The following is a 22,697-nucleotide window of genomic DNA, read 5'->3' on the forward strand; positions in this document are numbered from 1 at the left end:
CTCCAGAGACCCTGACCCACACGGGTCACTCGTGAGCCTGAAGCATGACACTTCAGTTCAGATTTGTGCACCCCGGTGTGCCAGGCTGATTTCCTTAGAAAGCTCATGCACCCACTATGCTGTGGGTCCTTCTGGGTCAGATCACGACCCGGTTGGCAACAGGGGAAGGGGCTGAGGCAGATACTCTTTGTGCCCAGCTGTCAAACAGTCTGGATGCAAACTGAAGTCCTTCTTCGTGCTCCCAGGAATGCAGAATAAGTGAGACACGACGGCAGCCGTTGTAAGTCACAATAGACCTCAGTGTCTGCCCACAACGTTCTCGGGACCAACCGTAGAAGTATGGTTGCTGTATTTGGGTCAGCGATGGTAGCAAAGAGGTCAGGATAGGGATACTATTATCATTCGCACGTATAGAGCTACAGCCAACACCCCAGCTGGACGTCGCCGTGACCTGAAACCGTAAGGTGGTGTAGGATAAACAGCCCCGTGACTGCAGGCAAAGTCCTGCCATCCAATGAATATGGAGATACCATTCTAGTTGTCAGGGCCAGTCTTTCCACTTTGAACCATTCCCGTCCTCCTACATGGAAAAAAAAGTAATAAAAACCAGCTACGAAGGAACCTATCTAGAGAGACAAAGGTAAGGGGTGACTCAAAGCCTACTCATGTTCATTCACAAGGTGACACAGTGCAATTCCCCCATATCAAGGAATATGTGATGCGTCTGCCCAGGCTGACACGCATCGATACATAAACACCACACACAGAGAAGACGCTGGGGACTCACGGTCATAGCGGAATTCTTCATAGGCTCATGCAAACAAATATAAAAGCCCTTTCCCCTTACTAAACAAAAATTAATTCATGAATTCTAATAAGACCGCAGAGAGCTCCCAGGTGTGCTGCAGAAATCATGTGAATGTTGGAACTACGAGGGGCTCCGGCCCAACACCACGCTGAGATAAATGAAATTTAAACCGGTTTTGTGATGTGCTCGACCAACTGATGCAAACATCTAGGCGCGGAAAGAAAAACACGGGGTGTGTAAGAGCCCAGCAGTAATGACTGAGACAATGACCTCTGATTACACATCTATGCTACACGGGACATTAATGGTAGAAGAAAGGCCATGCTGGAGACACGGTCCAGACACAATTACGCTCAATGGGCATGTGAGGTCCATTATTTTTATGGCCAGAGCTGCAGATGAGCACAACACTGCCCCGTCTCTGGCAGTGGCACCCTAGCCATCACACTGTAGAGAGGCACCGGGGCTGGTGAGGTGAAAATGCCTACGTAAACCCATTTGTGTGATACCATGAAGAGGCCCCACAAGCATTTCCAGTATATCCCTTTATTTTCAAATGACACATGAGGGTTGGGAGGCTGGCAGGAGCTCCACTCCTAGAAAAAGCTACGATTTTTGTGTTTTTACAGAAGAGGACATTTTGTTCCTAAGTATGACAACACGGGGATTCTGGGAAAATCTTATACACGTTCATTTCAATATTTTCTGCTTTAGGGTTGGTGAAAGTTAGGGTAAATTGACGCATTTAGGATGATGATACATCTCATCCCTCATTTAATAAAACCTATTTAAAATATTGCCCTAATTAATGATTACCAGAACACAGCAGTGATCACGATCCCTGTAATTCAATTGCCAGTAGTTTGTGCAATAAATCAGGAAAAGGTTAAAATATTTTTTTATGCCAGAATAGAACATATCAATCTATTTTATTTGATTACCTTGTGTAATGAGGCTTTTTCAAGGCTAGATTACCTTACTCATTATAATTATGACAGATATTTTTGCTTAAAATGGGGAAGATTAAAAAATGTCAGCAATCTGGTTGGAACTCTTCTAAGATTTTTTTTTTTCCTCCCTTGTACTTTTCAGGACATGAGAAATGACATTATGCTCTCCTCCCAAGAGCAGAGAAGAGAGGAACATGGTTCCCATGAAAAGCGGATTAGGCAAATGGCATCTGGAAAACATGCATTTTATTCACTGATGTGAAAATCAAATGGAATCATCTATAATATTTTCTAGTTCCAAAGTTAAATTCCACTTTCATAGTGAGCTCTTAAAAATTACTAGAGCACTGGGATCCCTGGGTGGCGCAGTGGTTTAGCGCCTGCCTTTGGCCCAGAGCGCGATCCTGGAGACCCGGGATGGAATCCCACGTCGGGCTCCCGGTGCATGGAGCCTGCTTCTCCCTCTGCCTATGTCTCTGCCTCTCTCTCTCTCTCTCTCTCACTGTGTGCCTATCATAAATAAATAAAATAAAATTAAAATTAAAAAAATGTTTTAAAAAATTATTAGAGCACAATAACATCCTTCTGTAGGTGGAAGGATTCACTTCCTTCTCGGTGAAAACAAGCTGAATACAACCAGTAAAGAAGTTCATATTTTTAACAAATAATTTCATCAATAAAGAATAACACAAAGCCATTCATATGCCATCTTTCTTCCCCTTTTTCTAGGATAACCTATTTTCTGGGCATAAGAGAAATCTCCCTCCCTAAACTTTTTAGGGATCATTCTCGGCTCAGGCCCCACTTTGCTCCAGTTGAGTTCCAGCAGCCCCGCACCCCTGTGAAGTCATGCTCCTGGGAGCCAGCTTCCGCTCCGAGCACGGTGGCATTTCCATGTCCTGCTCTTCCGAGGGGGAAATATGGTCACTACAACCACTAACAGCCCCACAAAACTCACAGGGTAAAGAGGCCGTGGGTCTCCTTTAAGTCCTGGGCAAGGAGGCAGGAGAGAGAGAATGTGGAGCATGAGAAGGGGAGCAGGACTTTCCCTGGGACTCTTCAGAGCCGTACGTTGACAAACAAAAAACTGTCACTCCCACAGGAAAGGTCAGAATTTAGAAGTCTAACAATACAATGTACTAGGGAGGGTGGGGAGCAACGAGGGCTCTCGTGGGCTGCAGGCGGGAGCATGGATGGAGAGGCCCAGCCCGACACACGCCCGGCCTGGAACACAGCAATTCCGCTCCTAGAGAAGAGACACTCCCATGACCACCAGGCACAGGGGCACAAAAGTGCTGACGGGAGCCTTGTTCGTAATACCTATGACAAGAAACAACCCAAAGGGCCTTTGACAGGAGGATGAGCAGAGAAGTGGGGTCCAGGACACAACACAGAGCCCTCCGTGGTGGGCAGGGGCATGTTCCCCTGTGCTGCAGCACAGGGGGCTGTGATGCTGTGCTGCTGGGTGCAGGGAGCCAGGCCCCAGGGGGTGCTGGATGTGACCTCCTGAGTACAGAATCCGAGGACGTGACCCGTCTGTGGGGATGGACAGCAGCACTCCTCTTGACCCCTGGCAGAGTCAGGGGCTGATCTGAATGAGACGTCCGCTGGGGTAACAGGAACGTTCTGCGTCTTGATCTGGGTGACAGTCACCCATGGGTAGCATTTGGCAGGTATGTTGAGCTGTAGGCTTGAGACCTGTGCACTTCGTTACCAAATGCCAACTCTACCCCATAACACACCGTGAGCACGAAACACGTGCTGCTGCCCAAGGTCAACTGCGTGAACCACAAAAAATATACACATAAATGATTCTCAAATCCCTGTGCCAATATGAGGAAAGAAAGTGGGAAGAACTTTACATCTGGAAGAGAACATCCTACAACTTTTCAAAATATGGAAGGTAGCCTTTTTTTTTTAAATTTTTTTTAGTAAAAAAGAAAAATACCTATACGTCCTTTATAGGACTTTCTGCTCTGAACTGTTATGGGCACGCTGGACGAACCCACAGGATTATTTCTATTCTAGATCCAAGATATAGTAAAAAAATTCATTTTCTGGTTGAATTATTTTACCTAGTTACTGCCTCCAAAATGCTTATAGACCTCCGGGAGCCAGTCTGTTTTCCTGAAAAGGGTGTTCCAGACTTATTACAATAGAGTTGCATGTGAGTTTCAAAATTTGTACACAAACTGCAAACAGCAAGACACATTTCACAACAATCCAGTAAGGCTAGTAACTATTATAATGATTTAGACAATATTTCATTTAAAAAAAAACGTAATTATGAAGTAAAGGTTTAACATGAACCTGAATAAAAATCTAAAAATTAGTTTGGCAAGAAGTTTCATCCTGATAAAGTTTACATCATTTCATTTTTATTTTTCTATGAACCTATGAACAAAAGTGAATTGCAAACGAAGATGTATTTACTAAGAAAAGGATAGTCAATATTAATTTTGTTAGTTTTTTTTACAAGGGATAGTTGTTTTATTTTATTTTTTTTAGGATAGTTATTTTAAAATTTATTCCCATAAAAGTTTAGCTACATGTGTCCAGTTGAGTAGCCTTTATAGAGCTTTCACTGTTGAAAAGATCATGTGGAGAGGAAGAAGGAATATATTCAGAGTAACACGAAGAAGGCATAATTATCCTCTGCATCCTGTTTTATCCATAACTGGATGGTATGTAAGTAAAGCCAACTTCACTATTAAGAAATACCTAACAAAAATGCATAGAACAAAGGATAGTACACGTACATTTATAGTATTATAGTCATATATATATGACTAGTCATATATTATATTATAGTCATATATATATCCTTCCTGAAGGATACATAACTGGCTCAAATACTAATAACATTGTCATTTAGGTCACAAAAAATCATAAAGAAATTGTTATGTGTAACAATGTGTAAATAACAACATAAAATTATTTTATGATTTTTACCGTGTAGATTAAGGGTCGCAGACATTGTTTTTTGTAAAGGATCAGATGTTTCATATTTTAGGCTTTGCAGGTGCATCCGTCTCTGCCGCATAGTCCCCTATCGACGTAAAGAACATCCTTGGCCTGAGGTCTGTACATAAACAGGTGGCAGGCTGGGTCTGGCCTGCGGGCCACAGGTTATTGGCCCCTTACTGACACAGGTTACTAATAACCGTAACTGTACCATAAAAATGCTGGAAACTGTTACTTTTACAATCACCCAAGTAGGCCCTTCACAAATCAAAGTCCCGTTCCTCCTGGACGCTGCCTACACAGGGGCACACTCAGGTCTCGGCCATCGTCAGTACAGAGGACGGTGGCCTTCCTGGTGTCCCTTCCTGACTACTCCTCTAACCCACGTACGTATTCCTCAAGGATCAGCTGCTGAGCCATCCTCGTGACCAACATCTGCTAGCCGTCTCTCCCTTTTTTCAAAAAAATATATTTTATTTATTTATTTGAGAGAGGGAGCGAATGAGCAGAGGGCAGGGGCAGGGGGAGAAGGGGAAGCCGACTGCCTGCCGAGCAAGAAGCCTGACGTGGGCTCGATCCCAGGGCCCGCAGATCACGACTTGCCCCAAAGGCAGGTGCTTCACTGACGGAGCCCCGGGCCCCGTTTCCCCCTGGTCTTAATCCTTTGCACCTCCTGCGCTAAGCTGTACGGCGCTCGGCACCCGTCGGCGACACAGGCCTCCGTCCCGGTGAGATCCTCGCGGCAGGTAGAGTGGAGCTGGCGTCTCCTGTTTGATCAACTGGATTTCTTCCGTGTGAGCTTAGCGGCAACATTTGGGCAGAAGGGAAGATGCTTCTGGTCAAAGACTCGACTTCTTTTATTTTCTTTCTTCTGTTTCCTCCGTTTCCCCCTCATGCTCCCTTTCCTCGCTCCCTCTCTCCTTCCTTCTCTCCTCTAGATTAGGAAGTATGTCACATTCTTAGAGGGGTCCAGACAAGGTGTTGCACTTGTTTCAAGGATGGCAATAGGGCTGGAGGGTCAGAGACTGTTCTGTGGGGGAGCGGACCCTGCAGGGCCTGGCCACGCGGCGCTCTCGTGGCCAGAGTCCCATCACGGGCTGGTGAGATGAAGAGCTACCTGAGATAGAAAGGCCCATGTTTTCCATTCTGGGCTTTCTTTCCATTCCTGAAAACGCAAAGCTGACCCGCCACACATACGCAGACTCTCGTGTGGAGGCAACGTTGTCAAGTAAACCAGTTCTGTCAAGGGGGTTGCACACCCTCCGGGAAAAATGCGTGGATGTATTTGCCTGCCGGCCTCCTGAACACGTAGAATCAAGTCCTTTCTGACTCGTGTATTTTAGTAGGCTACAGCGAAACTTGAAAACTTACAGAGGAGTAAACTTTTTTTTTTTCCCAGATCTAAGGAATTTCAGAGGTTGAGGAAAGGCCAAGCCGGATCCACTGCAGGTTAAATCCATTTTTTTTTCTTGGACTATATGACCGAGAATAAATATGCTTCAAACAGTTCTCAGGTATTCTCTTGTCCTTAGAGCCCAAGATGTATAGAATCTAAGAGCTCCTCCTTAAAAATACTTTAGTCACTCTTTTTTGCCTCAGGATAAAGTGTGAACTTTTTTTTCTTAAGACTTTATTTATTCATGAGAGACACAGAGAGAGGCGGAGACACAGGTGGAGGGAGAAGCAGGCTCCATGCAGGGAGCCCGACATGGGACACGATCACCCCCTGACCGAGGGCAGCCATTCCACCGCCAATACCTCCTCCCCCCGGGGACCCTACAGCGAGAACTCGTAAACATGAAGCATATGCTGCTGTTCAGGCTCCGTCGCTGCCCACCCCCCTCCCCGCCCCGCGCTCCTTGTCCCTGCTCTCCACACACCTGCTCTCCATGCACCCACTCTCCATGCACCCACTCTCCATGCTCCTGCGCTCTGTGCACCTGCTCTCTGTGCTCCTGCGCTCCGTGCACCTGCTCTCTGTGCTCCTGCGCTCCGTGCACCTGCTCTCCGTGCTCCTGCACTCCGTGCACCTGCGCTCCGTGCCTCTGCACTCACCCGCGGGCTGCTGTGCCCTGTCGCCGCCTCCACCCAGAGTGTCCCACCGCCCAGTGCCAGGTCCTGAGCCTTAGCTGCCTTCGCTTCTGTCCTCCTGTCTCTGCCTTGACGGCCCTGTTCCCGCAGCCTGGCGGCGCCGTGTTCCCCGGCCGGGCAGGACAAGCTCCTTGGCGCTGGTGTCACTGCTTAATCAGGACACTGCATGCGAGGGCGGCGGTGGGTGTCCCGTCTGCACCGCCGGTGCCCTAAGGTCAGGGTGCATCCAGAGCGGCGATGCCCGGCGAGGGTCCACCCCCAGGGAGGCCGCAAGACAATGTCATCCCCAGGACATCTGGGCCCAGGTGCGGGCGCCCTAAAGGGCCGAGCCCACGGCAAGGTCTCCCTCGGGGGCTGTGGCCATACTCAGCTCCCCCAGCTGCGGGCGCGAGGGGTGTACAGACCCCGCCGACTCCAAACCCTCTGATGGCGCAGACCTCCCTATGACCCTGCGACCTGAAGGGTGCAGGCCACACTTTGGTTCCCTGTGACCCGGGAGGTCAGCATCCCTACCTGGGACCTGACCTGGCCCCGTGCCCCTACCTGGTGCAGCAGGTAGTACTGGAAGGCGCCGACCCCACCTTGCTCCTCCGCAGTCCAGAGCACCAAACGCAGGGTCCTCTTGGGTCGCAGCCCTGGAACGATAATAGAGGCAGTGACCCTTCCGTGGATTGAAATTCCCTTTGCCCAGGCTGCCAACCGGCGCACCTGTCAGGACGGAGGCACAGCGTACCTCCCAGGGTCCTGGGCCCCACGTGGCCGGGTTGGAGGCAGGGGATGCTGTGCAGGGAGCGCGCATCAGGCCGCCGAGCACCAAGCAGGGGCCCCGGCCGCACACGTGGTTCCCTCGCTGCTGGGAAACACCAGGCTGTCCAGTAAGCCCTGTGGGAGCAAGGGATGCAGGCGACCTTTCAGTTACCTCATTACTCACGGCAGCCTGGTGACACTTGCATCGACTTGGGAGACACCGATGTGCATCCCAGAATTGTTCAGGCCCTTGGCAGACCTGGCACATCTAGGACCATCTCCCATCCACCATGTCTGCCCAGTAAACGGTCACTACAAGAAGTCTGTTTCTCAAACTTCAAAAACAAACAAAAACAAGCAGAAAGGAAACGGGAACACAATATGCCAAAAGTCTCGTATTTTGTGACCAAGAATCAAAACCTGTTCTGACTTGGACCTTGTAATGTCATTTTGGAGAAATGACAACGGCAGAAAAACAAGAAGCTGAGCTTGGATCTTTTTAAGAGGATCTCTCCTGGGCCATCACCCCAGGGAGCCATGGGGAAGGACTCAGAGCACCTGTGAGATGGTCGCGCTTCGGGTCTCCAGCGTAACCACCCGAGGGCTGCCGCCGGGCTCCCGGCCGTCGAGGGAACGGGCTGCTCACGTGCAGTGTGGACGCCAAATGCTGCTGGGGTCGGAGCTCGGCACCAAGGCTCCGCTCTCCTGAGCCCCGAGCTGCGGAGCTGAACGGGAGCGACATGCCCACTGATCCGAGCCTGCTGGGAAGCCGCTTCATACGCGAGCACTTGAACATGATTAAAGGAGCGCAGGTCCAGGGTGTGGGCTGACCTGGGTTCCCATTAAAGCCTGGGTGAGTGATTTCTACATCCAATTGCTCAGAAAACCCCACTGATGCATTCTCTGAGGCCTCTCTGGAATCTGGCCTCTGCCCTGCGAGCCCTGCGTCTGGAGCCAGCCGTCTTCCCCGGGCTGCCGTCACCCATGACTGCTCTCTCTGGGGCCGCCCGTCACCCCGGAGCCAGAGGACCCCCTGCTCAAAACCTCCAGCAGCCGGAGTGTAAGCTTCCAGAAGGCAGCGGTTTACACACTCGGGGTCACCGGGACGCCCTCGTCCCCAGGCCCGAGGCACAGATTAGGTGCCCGATAAACAGGTGTCGAGTGAAGAAATGAATCCAAAGCGTGTTGGAGTACAATCCAAGGCCGCCACCACTTTCCCAGCCTCGACTCCAGGCCACCCAGCTAGCTCGCTCAGGCCAGCTGTGAGAGTCGAGGAGGGAAGGTGGAGCTGGTGAGCCTGCGGTCATGTGGCACTGGCCGTGTAGCCACCAGATCTGCTTGAAATTCAGCCTCTGCGGCTGAGAAGTGGAGAGAGGATCACATGCCTGCTCCACGACTATTTTAAGGGGTCACTGTGAGGATTTTTTTTTTTTTTACATCACTGTGAGAATTAAATGAGATGTGATCACGTATGGAAGACGATCCTGAGCTTGGCACGTGCTAGACATTTAACAAACTACGAAACTCCGTAATGGATATCCAGGCACAGAGCACTCACTTTTACCCCCAGACAGAAGGGGCGTCTAACCACTTATACGGGGAGTTCTTTCGTTGCCACTTAGGTGCTGCTGATGAAGAATCCTCGAGTCCCCACTGCCTGCACCAGAGTCCAACTAGCTGCTCACATTCAAAGCACGAACTCGAACTGTTGCAGGAAGAAGTCTACTCAGTATATCTAAAAATCACAGTCTTGCGTTGCTCTAAAGAAATGCACTTAATGCCGATTTAAATCCAATGACATGTTGCTGGCAACATAGAAAAAATAAGAAAGGATAAAGAACTGCAAATGAAAATTCTGAACTTTTTTTAATCCACAGAAAGAAAAAAAATACACTTCCTTTTCACATTATCTCTGCACTGGCAGCGAAACAATGCCAAATTATTAAAATGACGGAATTCTCTCAGTAGGGATAAAGGCGCAGTTAGCACAGGTTAGAAAAAGAAATATCAGTTTTCAAAAGCAAACGCCCTGACTTCCCTGTAGATGTGTTGCTCCACCTGAAAATCATTATCGTCCAGGATGCGTCTCCCTCACATTTCCAATCAGCCAGATGGCCAATGACGTTATGTTAAGATAATAAAGAAGTAATCAGCTTGAAATGAGGATTGCTGAGGCCTCCAAACAACAGCAGAGCCGTCGGTGCATAGCTGGCCCTGGAAAGACAAACGGAGCCTCCCGGGGGCCTTGAGAACGGAGTCGGGCCCGTCTGCGGGGAGCACCAGTGCCCGCCGCACACGCAGGGTGAAGGGCCGGACGGGAGGTCAGAGGCAGCGGCAGGGCAGGTGCCTGGCCCGTCTCCAAACTCTCCACTCTGACATTCTGGGTGTCTTGACGCCCAAGACAGACGCACGGGACTTCATTCAATGACCATCCCTCATCCTTGGGTGGGGTTCGGGGCCCCCGAGGCACCCGAGTCTGCGGATGGGCAGCGCGGGGTCACAGAAGATGCTGGCTGAGAATCTGGGAAAGTACTGGTTGGCTCCTGGCTCTGCGATTCTGGCTAGATCCTGAATCTCCCTGGGCCTCGGTGTCTTCATCTATACAAGAAGGAAAATGCTCATTGCCTCAGGGATTGTTAAGACAATTAAGTGAGACGAGGCAAATGTCTATCAAGCGCAGTCCTGGCACATAATAGGCTTTCCAGAATCGTTGGTTAGCTTCTTTCTATATCATCCCATACAACTCCTTAGTCTGTGTGGGTCGCCACCCGGGAGAGCCTCTGGGAAAGCCAGGAAAGACGCGGAGTCCTCATACTCCTCCTTAGGAACCCGGGAATATCTGTTTATGCAAAGGGTGTAGTCAGCCCAGGGAAAAGTCCAAGTGTCCTCTAACTTTGTAGAAAAACACATACCGCCTCTTTCAGTGCAGAGTGCTTCCTCATCTTAACGTAGAGCAAACCCAAGTCCAAGTAAACCGAAATGAGTTCCTCACTTCCTAAAAAGTGAAGGCCAATCAAAATGGTGCGTTTCTGAATAAAGTCAAAGAGCTGGGTAGATCTGAAAACTCAATAGAGCTGATACAAGGATATCTATTATTTGTCATTTTAAGTGATGTAATTTATTGTGTATCTCCAATTCAAACTAGATTTAAAAGCTAAGAAAGAATTCTAAGTACATAAAATGGCAACAAAAATAATAAAGAAAAATCACCAATAGCAAAACAACACAGTGATAGGAGGTCAAATGTAGGGATTTCATTTTGTGGTAGAACCGGGGTAGATGAACAGCTCGGTAGTCATCCTGACTCCCAGCCCTGGCCGGGGCCATGCAGCACCAGCGCCTGCAAACACGTGCAAGAAAGTCTTACAAATGGAGGTGAGTGGTAGGACTCTGGTCTTAGCTGCCCGGGAGTCAGGTGTCATTGAAGTTTTGTCAGAAAACAGGCAATTAGGTCCCCTGTGGACGTTCAGAAACTTCTCAGAACTCTGTCGACCTCCTGGAATTTCTATTAAGAGCTCCAGAAAGTGCAGTGCACATTTTACAGCATCTGGTGCCCCTCTTAAAATAAAAAAAAAAAAAACATAAACTGATAATATGTCAGGATTTTGTCTTGTTTGTGAACCAGGATCTACATGGATTTCACTTTCATTTTACTGAGGAAAGTAATAACGCTAATGGGAAAACAGTACGTCGGAGAAAAGGTCAAAACAATCTGGTTGGACTTTATTTTTCATTATTATCAAACTCAGAGATGAGAAGGCTGAGAGGTGACTTTCATTAAACTGATAAACTGAAAAGGTCAGTTGATTGTCCTTTACTTGCACCGAGGGGACAAAGCAAAATACACTCACATTAACCCGGCCCCGTACGTAGCTTTCCCAAATCATGAATTCTAAAGAACGCTATTTGTCAACCATGTGTATTGACCCACAGGCTCATTTGCTGCTCAGTTTCAGTCCCTCCAGAACTATGTGCGCGTCTTGTTCTCCCTTCTGTGACCTAACTTTGCAGGGAAAACACAACTTTCTCTTAAGGTAGATACTGAATACTTCTTTTCCATATAAATGCACTAGTTCAGAAATACACTTGTTGCCCAGCTTTCTTTTATCAATAGTTCAGAAGACTGCCTATACTTAGGGATTTCTGTTCCTGCAATAAACCTAATCATAAATAAATCTTAAAAAAATAAACCTAATCAATGTCATCTCTGAGTATAGGATAATTACACGCTGAATAAGAAGAGGCAGTAAGTGAGCGTAGCGGCTAAACACATGGATCTGGAGGTCAAGACCTAGTTCTACTTTGGGCAAGTTATGTAATTTGTCATATGGTATATAAGTACATCATCACTGTTTTCTTCCTTTTTTAAAAAAAATAGGAGGCATGGTTGGCCACATTAATTATTTTAGTGAAATAAATGGTAATACTTCTCTTTATAATAAGGCAGGAATGGAAAATCACTTTGAAGATCTTTTGCTTTTGGAAAAATCGCTTGGTATCTTAGTTATGTAAATATAAAGCAATTAGGTGCTTTTGGGGGTTATTGGGACAGGGCAATAAATTGGGCTTAAAAATTTATTTAAATTCAAATTCATTAACATACACTGTGTTATTAGTTTCAAAGGTAGAATTTAGTGATTCATCACTTGCATGCAACATGCAGTGCTCATTATTTCAAGTGCCCTCCTTGATGCCCATCACCCAATTACCCGCCCCCCATTTACAGGTGCACCAAAAATCATAAGATACTTAGGAACAAACCTAACCAAAGAGGTAAAGGATCTGTACTCTGAAAGCTATAGAACTTCTTATGAATTTCTTATGAAAAAATTGAGGAAGACACAAAGAAAGAGAAAAACATTCCATGCTCAAGGACTGGAGGAGCAAATATTGTTAAAATGCTTATGCTACCCAAAGCAGTCTACACATTCGATGCAGTCCCTATCAAAATAACACCAGCATTTTTCACATAGCTGGAACAACCAATCCTAACATTTGTATGGAACCAGAAAAAGACCACAAACAGCCCCAGTACTGTTGAAAAAGAAAACCAAAGCTGAAGGCATCACAAGGCCCGACTTCAAGCTCTATTACAAAGCTGTGGTCACCAAGACAGTGTGGTCCTGGCACAAAGACGGGCACATAGGTCAATGAACAGAACGGAGAACCCAGAAATGGAGCCTCAACTCTACTGGTCACCTCATCTTCAACAAAGCAGGAAAGAAAATTCCATGGAAAAGACAGTCTCTTCAACAAACGGTGCTGGGGAAATTGGACAGCTACGTGCAGAGGAATGAAACGGGACCATTTCCTTACTTAATACACAAAAATAGACTCGAAATGGATGAAAGACCTAAATGTGAGGCGGGAATCCATCAAAATCCTAGAGGCGAACACACGAAGGAACCTCTTTGGCCTTGGCCAGAGCAACTTCTGGCGAGACACGTCCCAAAGGCACAGGAAACAAAAGTGAAAATGAGCCGTCGGGCCCCCGTCAAGAATAAACGCTTCTGCACAGCAAGGGAAACAGTCAGTAGGACTAAAGGGCAACCCACACGATGGGAGGAGGCGGTTGCAAATGGCATAGCAGATAAAGGGCTGGCATCAAGATCTGTAAGAAACTTCTCAAACTCAACATCCAGGAACTGAGTTGGTTTTTATTCTGTCTGTCTGTCTCTCTCTCATAAGCTGCTGCCTCTGCGTCATCGGGAGGAGCAGCCTGGACGCCGGGCAGGAGGCAGATCAGTGCATAGAAGGAGCCCAGGTCTTCCAGGAGGAAAGCCTGGCGGCCTCACCTCTGCCTCCGTGGATTGGGGGTGGGGGATGGAGGCCTGTTGGGTCAGGGTGACAATGACTAGGGTCCTGGACAGAGAAAGTCCTGGGAACAACTGAAATAAGGTGACCCTGATGCAGGGAGGTGTCCGGGCTGTTGGCAGGGCTCCACACAGTCACCCAAGGTTTAGGGGAAGAGCTAACTTCGGCCCAGCACGAGGCAGCTCTGGAAGCTCCTCCAGTGCCAGCTACCCCGGCACAGAGACCGTGATTTAGGGAAGAAGAGGTGAGGGTGGGAACGTAAGCGAAGAGAATTGTCATGCTGCCCCCCAAACCCGCACCGTGTGCCTCAGGAGCACAGCACCGTGCAGAGGCCAGACAGGCAGCTGTCCCAGGGGGTCCAGTGACAGGTTTCTGCAGGACCAGCGACCTACTCGGCCTGGGAACAGGCCCAGGACCCCTGGGCAAAGTGGAAGCAGCGGGGCAGGCGGGGGGGGGGGGGACCCCAAAAGGGGGTAGCAGGCTTCCTGCTAATAAGGACTTCGGAGGCTTGAAGGATTAACTGGAGATTAAAGAGACGCGATTGTATGTTCCACCTACGTTCGTGGCGCAGGTCGTAACCGCGATACTTTCCATAGTTCCAAGAGTCCCACCTCGTTATGATGACTAGGATTCCATCGGGTGGGAAAACCACAGTCAGCCACTGCTGACGCGGCGACACTGTGGCCACCAGGTGCAAAGGCCATGTCTGGCCCTACCCGGGTTCCCACTCTCCTCCACCGCTCTGCCTTGCAGTCCAAGCCCCAGTCACATCACATTTTCTATCGCCGAGCGTGCCAGGCTATCTCAGGTTTTGTGTCCTTTGTATATACATCCTCTTCCTCTACTTCACTTTTTCCGCCTGGCAAACTCCTATTCATCCCACAAAGTCCATCTGTGTTATTAGTCTCCCTGGGAGAGCTCCCCTAACTCTGGGGCCAGGTCGCTGCTCCTTCCTCAGTGCTCCCCTAGAACATCATACATCTCTCTCTTTTCATTTCAACCACGCTTCAATGCTGATCTCCCCACCGACCATTAATTTCCTGAGACTTACTCGTTTCTCCTTTTCATCATCGTGGCCCAGGACCTGACATTTAATAAGCGCTGAAGAAATGTTTATTGACTGACTGAAGGACTGACTGAAGGAATGAATGCCGACATACATCTATGTGAGTATGAATGGAAGCCACTGCCTTCTCATTTAATCTAAAGCATATTGGTGCCTCCTGACCTCAGGAAGTCGGTAAGATAGGCTTTTTTAAATTATTTATTTTATTTTTTAATTATTTTTAATTTTTTTTTTTGTGAAACCGAAGCCCAAATAACACAGGTAAAACCACCCCCGTAGCCTAGAGAATTAGATGCGCTTCCACGTCAACATTTGCTTCAGCTGCTATTACATTTTTTGCAGCACAGATGGGTCTGCTAAAAATTTAGTACAACAGCTTTTGTTTTGTTTTTTTTTTTTTAAAGATTTCATTTATTCATTAGAGACACAGAAAGAGGCAGAGACACAGGCAGAGAGAGAAGCAGGAAACCCGATGTGGGACTCGATCCTGGGACTCCAGGATCACGCCCTGGGCCGAAGGCAGGTGCTCAACTGCTGAACCACCTGGGCATCCCAGCTTTTGTTGATTAAGACATTAAATAAATGGTCAACAGAGATCTTCCCATCAGCTCACTGTACTAAACTATAGGTATGTGTATTTTGAACGCCAACAACTCTCCTTAATTTTTTACGTAGGCATTTTTTTTTCTGGTTATAAAAAACAATATATATTCTTTTTAAAACTGAAAACCGGGGCACATGGGTGGCTCCATTGGTTCAGTGTCTGCCTTCGGCTCAGGTGACGATCTCAGGGTCCTGAGATCGAGGCCCATGTTGGGTGTCACACTCAGTGGGAAGCCTGCGTCGCCCTCTCCCCCTACCCCTCTCCCTGCTTGCACTCTCTCTCTTTTCCTCCCTCTTAAGTAAATAAATAATTTTTTAAAAATCCTGAAAAGTAAGGAAAACAATTTAAAAAATGGAAAGAAAAACAACCTCAAGGCATATTGCTCTACTTGTAAATTTTGTTTGTAAGTATGCAAATACACACATATGATAGTGATATTTTATATACAGTTTTATGCTATTTTTTTCCACTCAAAATCATGGCATTCATGGCCTTATCTACTACAATTAATAACCTTCAAGAAAATGATTCTTAATCGTTTCAGCTCCTGTCTTATTATTGGACATTTAAGGTTTTTATCCTTAGAACAAGTTCTTAAAAGAAGAAATATTGAATCTAAAGATTATACACATTTTTAAGGCTCTTGAGACATGTCACTAATGTCCTAAAGACATGTTACCAATTTATATTCCCACAAGCAGTTATGTAAGACTCTTCACTTCCGCTAAATGTGGAATTTTATTCCTAACTCCTTTGTTTTGATAGGCGTCAACATGTTGTTTCTACTTTTCAATACTGTATTCTACTCATTTTCAGCCAAAATGATCACACACACACACACACACACACACACACACACACACACAAACACACACACACGCACTCAATCTGTAGTGTTTTCTAACTTGATTGAGACAAATGTTAAGTTTATTTCTGACGCCTGGCTAGAGTTAAAATATGTGAATTTCTTTCTCTTGTTTAAATTGTCTGATAGTGGGGCTTTTTCATCAGTGTATTTCCAAGGTTACGTTAGTATCCTGTAGGGATCCTAAGTCTGATGTAGTTGGCACCTTTAAACATACTATTTCTTTTTCCCCATAATTATTTAGAGTGTTTTTATCTGCAAGGAGAAATTGAGAAGCCTGGTTAATGATAGATTTGAACTCTTGAATCACATTTCCGTTAAGAGTCCCACCTCGCAACCTCCAATGGGGAAAATTCAAACGCATAGCATGATATCTAAGAAAATGATGGCAAATCAAGTGCAAGTACCAAGACTTCTCTTACAAAATCACACTCGCTAGAAGGATTCTTGACATTTCATTTCTTATGAAGATGGCACCGTGCGAGAAGAACAAATGCGTTTATACCTGAATCAGGGATTACGAGGTGGTAATACATCTCCAACACGCGACTGAGATGATGAGATTCCTGGGATCTCCTTTCAATACCAAATAGCAGACATGAAGCACAGGCTGTTTATCACGCAGAGGCCCTCATTAGGGGAGTTCTTTCGAGCGCTCCTTTTTAGGGTTAGGGTAGACGGGATTTTATCTTCAGTTTTCAAGATGTTCTTTGAGTATAAAATCAGTTATGAGATTACCTACACTTGTTTTAGGGACCACTAATTAACCATAATTTTTATTCTTGATTTAAGTTTGGGTTTTCAGGCCATAACACATTTGATAGTATCAATACATTTTTTAAAAAGTAAATAAATAAATATATAATTTATTGCATTTTTCAAAATGAACAATATATTTCTTTGACCTGTTTATAAGCCATTAATCATCTGCTTTTTGACACATATTTCCTTTTTATTTTTTAAAAATTTTATTAATTTTTTAAATTTATTTTTTATTGGTGTTCAATTTGCCAACATATAGCATAACACCCAGTGCTCATTCCGTCAAGTGCCCCCCTCAGTGCAGTGCCCGTCACCCAGTCACACCAACCCCCAGCCCACCTCCCCTTCCACCCCCCTAGTTCGTTTCCCAGAGTTAGGAGTCTCTCATGTTGTGTCTCCCTTTCTGATATTTCCCACTCATTTTCTCTCCTTTCCCCTTTATTCCCTTTCACTCTTTTTTATATTCCCCAAATGAATGAGACCACATAATGTTTGTCCTTCTCCGATTGACTTATTTCACTCAGCATCATACCCTCCAGGTCCCTCCCTGTCAATACATTTTTTGAAATCAGTTTTGAGCCACAACCAAACCCTCGTCTTCTTGCGCGCCACTCCATTCTTGGCTCCCAAGGTGATCTCGGCCAACGTTTCTGCTGAAGGAAAATCTCACCACCGGACAACAAAACCATCAAAATCCACCCCCCCCTTTCCTTCCGACTGCACTGTGGCGACCACACTTTGAGCCCTTGCATCACTGCAGTTGCCAACTGTTTCCCCCGATTCCCTCTGTACCCTGCCGCCGGATTCATCTTTCTACAATACTGCTTTGAACGTTTCCCTGGCTGCGTGACAATCTTGAATCACTCCTGACCACCTATGGCAGCAGCCCGCCTCCACGCTGGTTTTGAACGTGCATCTCTATCAGTAATACAATTTCGAGCATGCACCGACATGTACGTGTACTTACGTATAAACGACACATACACATACGGCCATACACTTACTATGCTAGTAAATGGGCTTTGTTTTTCTTTTGAAGATAAAGAACAAATGCCTTCCTGTACCCAGATGGCGAGCCCATGTCACGCCCGGTGTCAGAGGCTACTGGCCCCCAACCTGGAGCCCAGCAGCATTAGCAGGCACCTGAGGCTTTGTACAGGCTGGTTCCAATCTGCCCTCCAGACGCTCCTCCAACGAGTCCCCTTTCCAAAGCCTACATTTCAGGTAGATTGGTCCCTTCATTTTCTTCCCGTCTCTGTACTTGCGCTCCTACCCTTGATCCTACCCCGCTTGCCCTTCCTTCGGCTCTTGACTTACCTATATCCCCAACAGCTTTTAAGACCCCGTTCAAATTCCTCCTGTTCCATCTCTCCTTCCTCGGAACCTCAGAACTGTTATTTCCCATTCCACCCTCTTGGCAACTAATCACGATCAATGTGCTTTCTGCTTTGGGTCTGCACACGGAGCTCCTGGTCGATCCAAGGGCTCCGTACGTACTTGTTGATGAACGGGTTAGCTCGCCTAATGGAAACTGTTGTACGCTGCAGCAAGACAGACACAGATTAGATCTATAACGAGAACTTTTGGACAGAGGATATTTTTAAACATTAAATAGGTTAACGGTTACATCAGCCTAAGGGAAACTAGAAGCTGGAAATAAGGTTGAGCTTGGGCAGGTGCGGGGCACGGAAGGAGGCTGGAATCTTTGCATCTCTCTTGGAGCTAGAATATTCTAATCGATGCCCCTGCAGACATGGAGCCCATCACAGGGACACGGGACTGGCATTTTTCTCAGGAGAAGTGTTTGGCCTTCCAGGAGACGTGCTGTTTATTTCAAACATTTTCATTCTTCACTTATGGAGAGTGTGAGACACATTTGTATTCTCCAGATAAAACTCAGAGGCAACGCAGGGGTGTTTACATGAAATTTCAATGCTTCAAAATTTATGAACCTTACACTACCAAGGTAATGGATTATTTGACCTTATGGAGTTTTTGCTTTTCCAGGTCATTGTGTCACATCATATGTTTAAAAGCTGTTGGGGTAAGAAAGAAATTTTATATAGAGTCTGTTAAAAGTATTTATAGGAGCTTGTCAAGATTTACTTCAAACCTCAGGGGATTGTCATACGAGAAAGGCTCCCCAGGTCTATCTGCTGGCCTCCTCGGGCTGAGCTTACGGGGTGTGTTTGGTGACTGAGAACACTCCGCTTCTGAAATGAAACCAAACCCATGCGCTTATGAGCTTAGTGTGGGAAGGAATGTGATGCCTCCATTCCCGGAACTTTTCCCAAGACCCCTGTCCTCAAACCTTAAAACCAAACTACTAGATCTTTTTTTTTTTTAACACTGTGTAGACACCAACACTTGAAAGAACATTATTTCCTGTGATATTCCAACTTATTTAATTTCCACATTTAACATTTATTAAGACATTTATTAAGACATATCATTAAGACATCCATCTTACGAGACACATGCATGCATTTAAGAATTCGACTCCATAAAAGAAGCAACTACAATTCTGTCACGGGGGAAGTAAATATACAAATTGGCAAATATGTGGACTAACTGTGCAGAAACCAAAAAGATTAAATGGGATAATCAAAGCTACTCGAAATATCAGACTCATTCATCCAACAAGTCTCTCTCTGCTCCAGGAACTGAGAGATTCAGGGCTGAGGAGCCCAATCATGCTCCTTGGACTTGCGGAGCTTACAGTCCTGAGGACAAAGACGGTAAGAAACCCCCTACGTCGTTCTTGTCACTACTGCCATCGCTGTCATCATTGCTGTAGGCACTGGGAATTCATCTAAAAATACTCATCTTTTAAAAATGAAGTTATCAAAAAAATAAAAAATAAAAAAAATAAAAACGAAGTTATCCTTGCTCTGGATGGAGAATCCGAGAGAGGAGAGAGAGAAAGAGAGGAACCAGAGCTGGGTTCAGAAGTAGAGCTGAGAGTAGGGCAGCAAGGTCACGAGACCTAGGTGAGGGCAGTCACTCGGCGGCACAGCATTGACGCATCGCCCGTGGGATTTGAGGGGTGGCCGACACTGGTGCAAGCTGGGAAGGGTGGCCCGGGCTCACCAGGCACTCCGCACTGCACCAGATGCTGTGCCAAGATCTTTCCAGATAATATTTCATGTAACTTTAGAAACACTACCCCCTTTAATTCTGCAAAGCAACTAATACTGCCTTTGCCTGTTACACACAAAGAAGCTTAATTTCAATGCCTGAAATTAATTCACGTGCCCCAAAACGACAGAACTAACCAGTAAATGATGGAGCTGGGATGCTGAGGGCCCAACCCATGCTTTCAACCACTTCGGGCTTCCGCTTTCCCAGGCGCTGACCTGCAGGGGAAGATCTCACTAGTCCTGTGCCCTCTCCCACCTTTTTTTTTTTTTAGGTGAAACTCTCACATTGGAGAATATAATCTAACAAAGCTCCCGTGTCTCTTCCTATTACTCAAAGGCCCATCTCAGCACCTTCCACTTCCATCTCAAACTGTCCAATATGGAAGAGACAAAATGGCAGCGATCCGGCCTGTAGACCGTGTGGTCAGTAGGGTTAGGACTGAGGCCACTGCCAGGAAGGACACTTTCTAGGTTGATGGAGATAAGCAATCGGATCCTAGGACATTCAAAAGCTGAATAACACTGGAATTTCAGCCTTACAGCAACGGGAATGAGAAATGTCTTCAACTGCTGGGTCTGAAAATCATCACGAGCTTGAAACAAATAGGAAACAGAGACGGAGAATGACTTATTTCCCGTGTAGGTCGCTGAAGACTCACTTGCATTTTTTGGAAGCTGAGCTCCAGAAATAATTAAATTGAATCTAAAAATCTATAAGCCTAGCATCCATTTGGGCAAACGAACAAAATCCATTTTGTGCACACAAAAGTCACAGGGATTCTCAAGAACCAGGAAAATATTATTGTCAAGATGACTGTGGAAAAGCATGTAAACATTTTAGTCTTTGTGTCAACAGTTAAGTCCTTTTGCAAAACACAACTTCCAAGGACATTGCATGGGTTTTAAGTTCTCCTGTGGAAAAATGATTTTTTTTTTTTAAGCATCCAGTTTCACTGTTCTCCACAGAGGGAGATTATTCTGGAGGGAGAGTCGTAATCGGGTTTAGGAACAGATCTGGGGGGCCACGGGGGGCAGGAGGTACTGGGGGCTTACCACGATGCCAGACCCTGTGCTATGTTCTCTCCAGACATTATTCACTTAATTTGCACGATGATCCCATGATCCCTGGACCATTAAATGCCTGGGAGTGTCATCCCTAAGGTACAGACAAGGAAACAAAGACTAAAAGGACGTGAGTGATTTGCACGACGTCTGAGGACAAATCTGGATGTCCCTTTCCCCCGGTGTCCACGCCTCTCCCCTAGACCGCCCCAACTCGGCCCGTACACTGAGATGTGCTCAGACCTGCGGAAGACGAGAATGATCAGGCAAATGCTAAGGCAGAGCCACTCCAATGACGTGAGTTGGTTTCTGATGGATGTTTCACCGGTCAGCCCTGTCCTGAGTCACTAGTGTTAAGTCACGACTCGCGACCACAGAGGACGGGGCTTGTCAAGCCTTCCTGTTCACGTCCCCGTGGACCCCACTGTCTGACCCTCCTCAGATTCGTACAGTAGGACAGGAAGAGGCCAACGACAATAACTCGGGCAAGTATAATCCCAGGCAGTAACAGGTCGCGTGACGGTGGCCTCTCAGAGCACATCGTTGCCAATGCCCCCACTCCCAGGATGACGTGTGACGAGGTGCCCACTGGCAGGTGCCTACTGGCAAGCACGGGAGGCAGGATGGCGCCCGGCGGCTGGTGGTCTCCCCTTGGGACCCGGGAGGAGGGTCGTCGGCCTGGGGCTGTGGCTGGCGATGGGCAACACAAACCGGGGAAGTGAAATGGCAGACGGGGTGGGGGGGCACTGTGTGTGTAAGGACAGAGGGGACTCAGCCCGTGGTCCCAGGCCCGTGGTGAGAACCTGCGGGCTCCTACCCTGCGTGGGGCCTGCACCCCAGGGAGCAGCCTGCGAGTGGGTGATGGTGGCGACAGGGGACCTCAGGGACACACTCATGAGACACCGACAGGGAAGTCCCTGTTTGGACCCCACAGCCCGACATGTGAGCAGCTTGGTCCCGGGGATCCATCGTGTCTGCGCAGGCCCCTCGGCCACGGGTGGCAGGCCGGAGGTTCGTCTGCACACGATGCACAAACAGCTGACGGCGCCCAAGAGCAGGCCAATGCCCGAGTGTCCTGGGCCCAGGTCCTGGCCCCACATCCCCACTGCCACTAGGCAGCGCCTCACTCACGTCGGCTTCTGGGCACCCGGGGCAGGGCATCCACCGTTGGGTTGCCTGGAGTGAATGCTTTTGGCTTCCGATACTTGAGACGGCTGCCAGTTATCACGGCCGTGTTTAAGCAACGGAGACGTTGGGTCCTCCCCAGTCCTGGGCTGCACAGGGACCCAGGAAGGGACCCAGGGAGAGAGGGTCACTGCCCCGCAGACAGCTGGCTGGAGGACGCGAGCGTGCAGACACCTGGCCAGTGCCAAGTGGCCAGGACGATTGCACGTAACCTCTCAAAATACCACAGGTACGAGAGTTTCAGACCAGCGGGCAGTCCAACTGCCGGAAACCCAAGGCCTCTGATAGGCACTGCCAGGCTTATTTAGACTTTGCTTCCCTTGCCATGCATTTTGGGGGAAAGTACTCAGGATTCTATACAGCAGAGGTTCCTGGGATATTGGCGGTTATTGTCAGCACATTTCATGGAGCATAAGAAATAGGCAATAACCTTTTGAAGTTTCTCATTGCTCAGGGCAGCAATGTGTGTACATATGGGGAATATATGCCTCTGGGGTGGAGAGATCGGCCCTGAAAGACTGAAAACTGAGATTTGATGTCCAGAGCAACCACCACCACCACCCCAACTCTATGCACTCACATTCACACATTTAGATTTCACTCTATTAAACTTACAGCCTCAAAATGAACAAGGTTCAC

General features: G+C 47.3%; 1 protein-coding gene across 16 annotated transcripts in view; it reads right to left on the reverse strand.

Annotated features, from left to right (window-relative positions):
- The window catches only part of CPQ (carboxypeptidase Q), a 398,486-nt gene that overhangs the window by 98,030 nt on the left and 277,759 nt on the right, over positions 1–22,697 (reverse strand). For 7 of the 16 annotated variants that reach the window (XM_072734256.1, XM_072734267.1, XM_072734259.1 and 4 more), the window contains exons 6-7: positions 7,522–7,695; positions 7,357–7,448 (exon numbers count right to left, since the gene is read on the reverse strand). In XM_072734256.1, the coding sequence (XP_072590357.1) occupies positions 7,357–7,448; positions 7,522–7,695 (266 nt within the window). The remainder of the gene's footprint in view (positions 1–7,356; positions 7,449–7,521; positions 7,696–22,697) is intronic. The other 9 variants (XM_072734263.1, XM_072734268.1, XM_072734266.1 and 6 more) reach the window with 2 other exon arrangements.

This window comes from Vulpes vulpes, chromosome 13 (genome assembly GCF_048418805.1).
Source record: "Vulpes vulpes isolate BD-2025 chromosome 13, VulVul3, whole genome shotgun sequence".
NCBI classification, from domain to species: Eukaryota; Metazoa; Chordata; class Mammalia; order Carnivora; family Canidae; genus Vulpes; species Vulpes vulpes.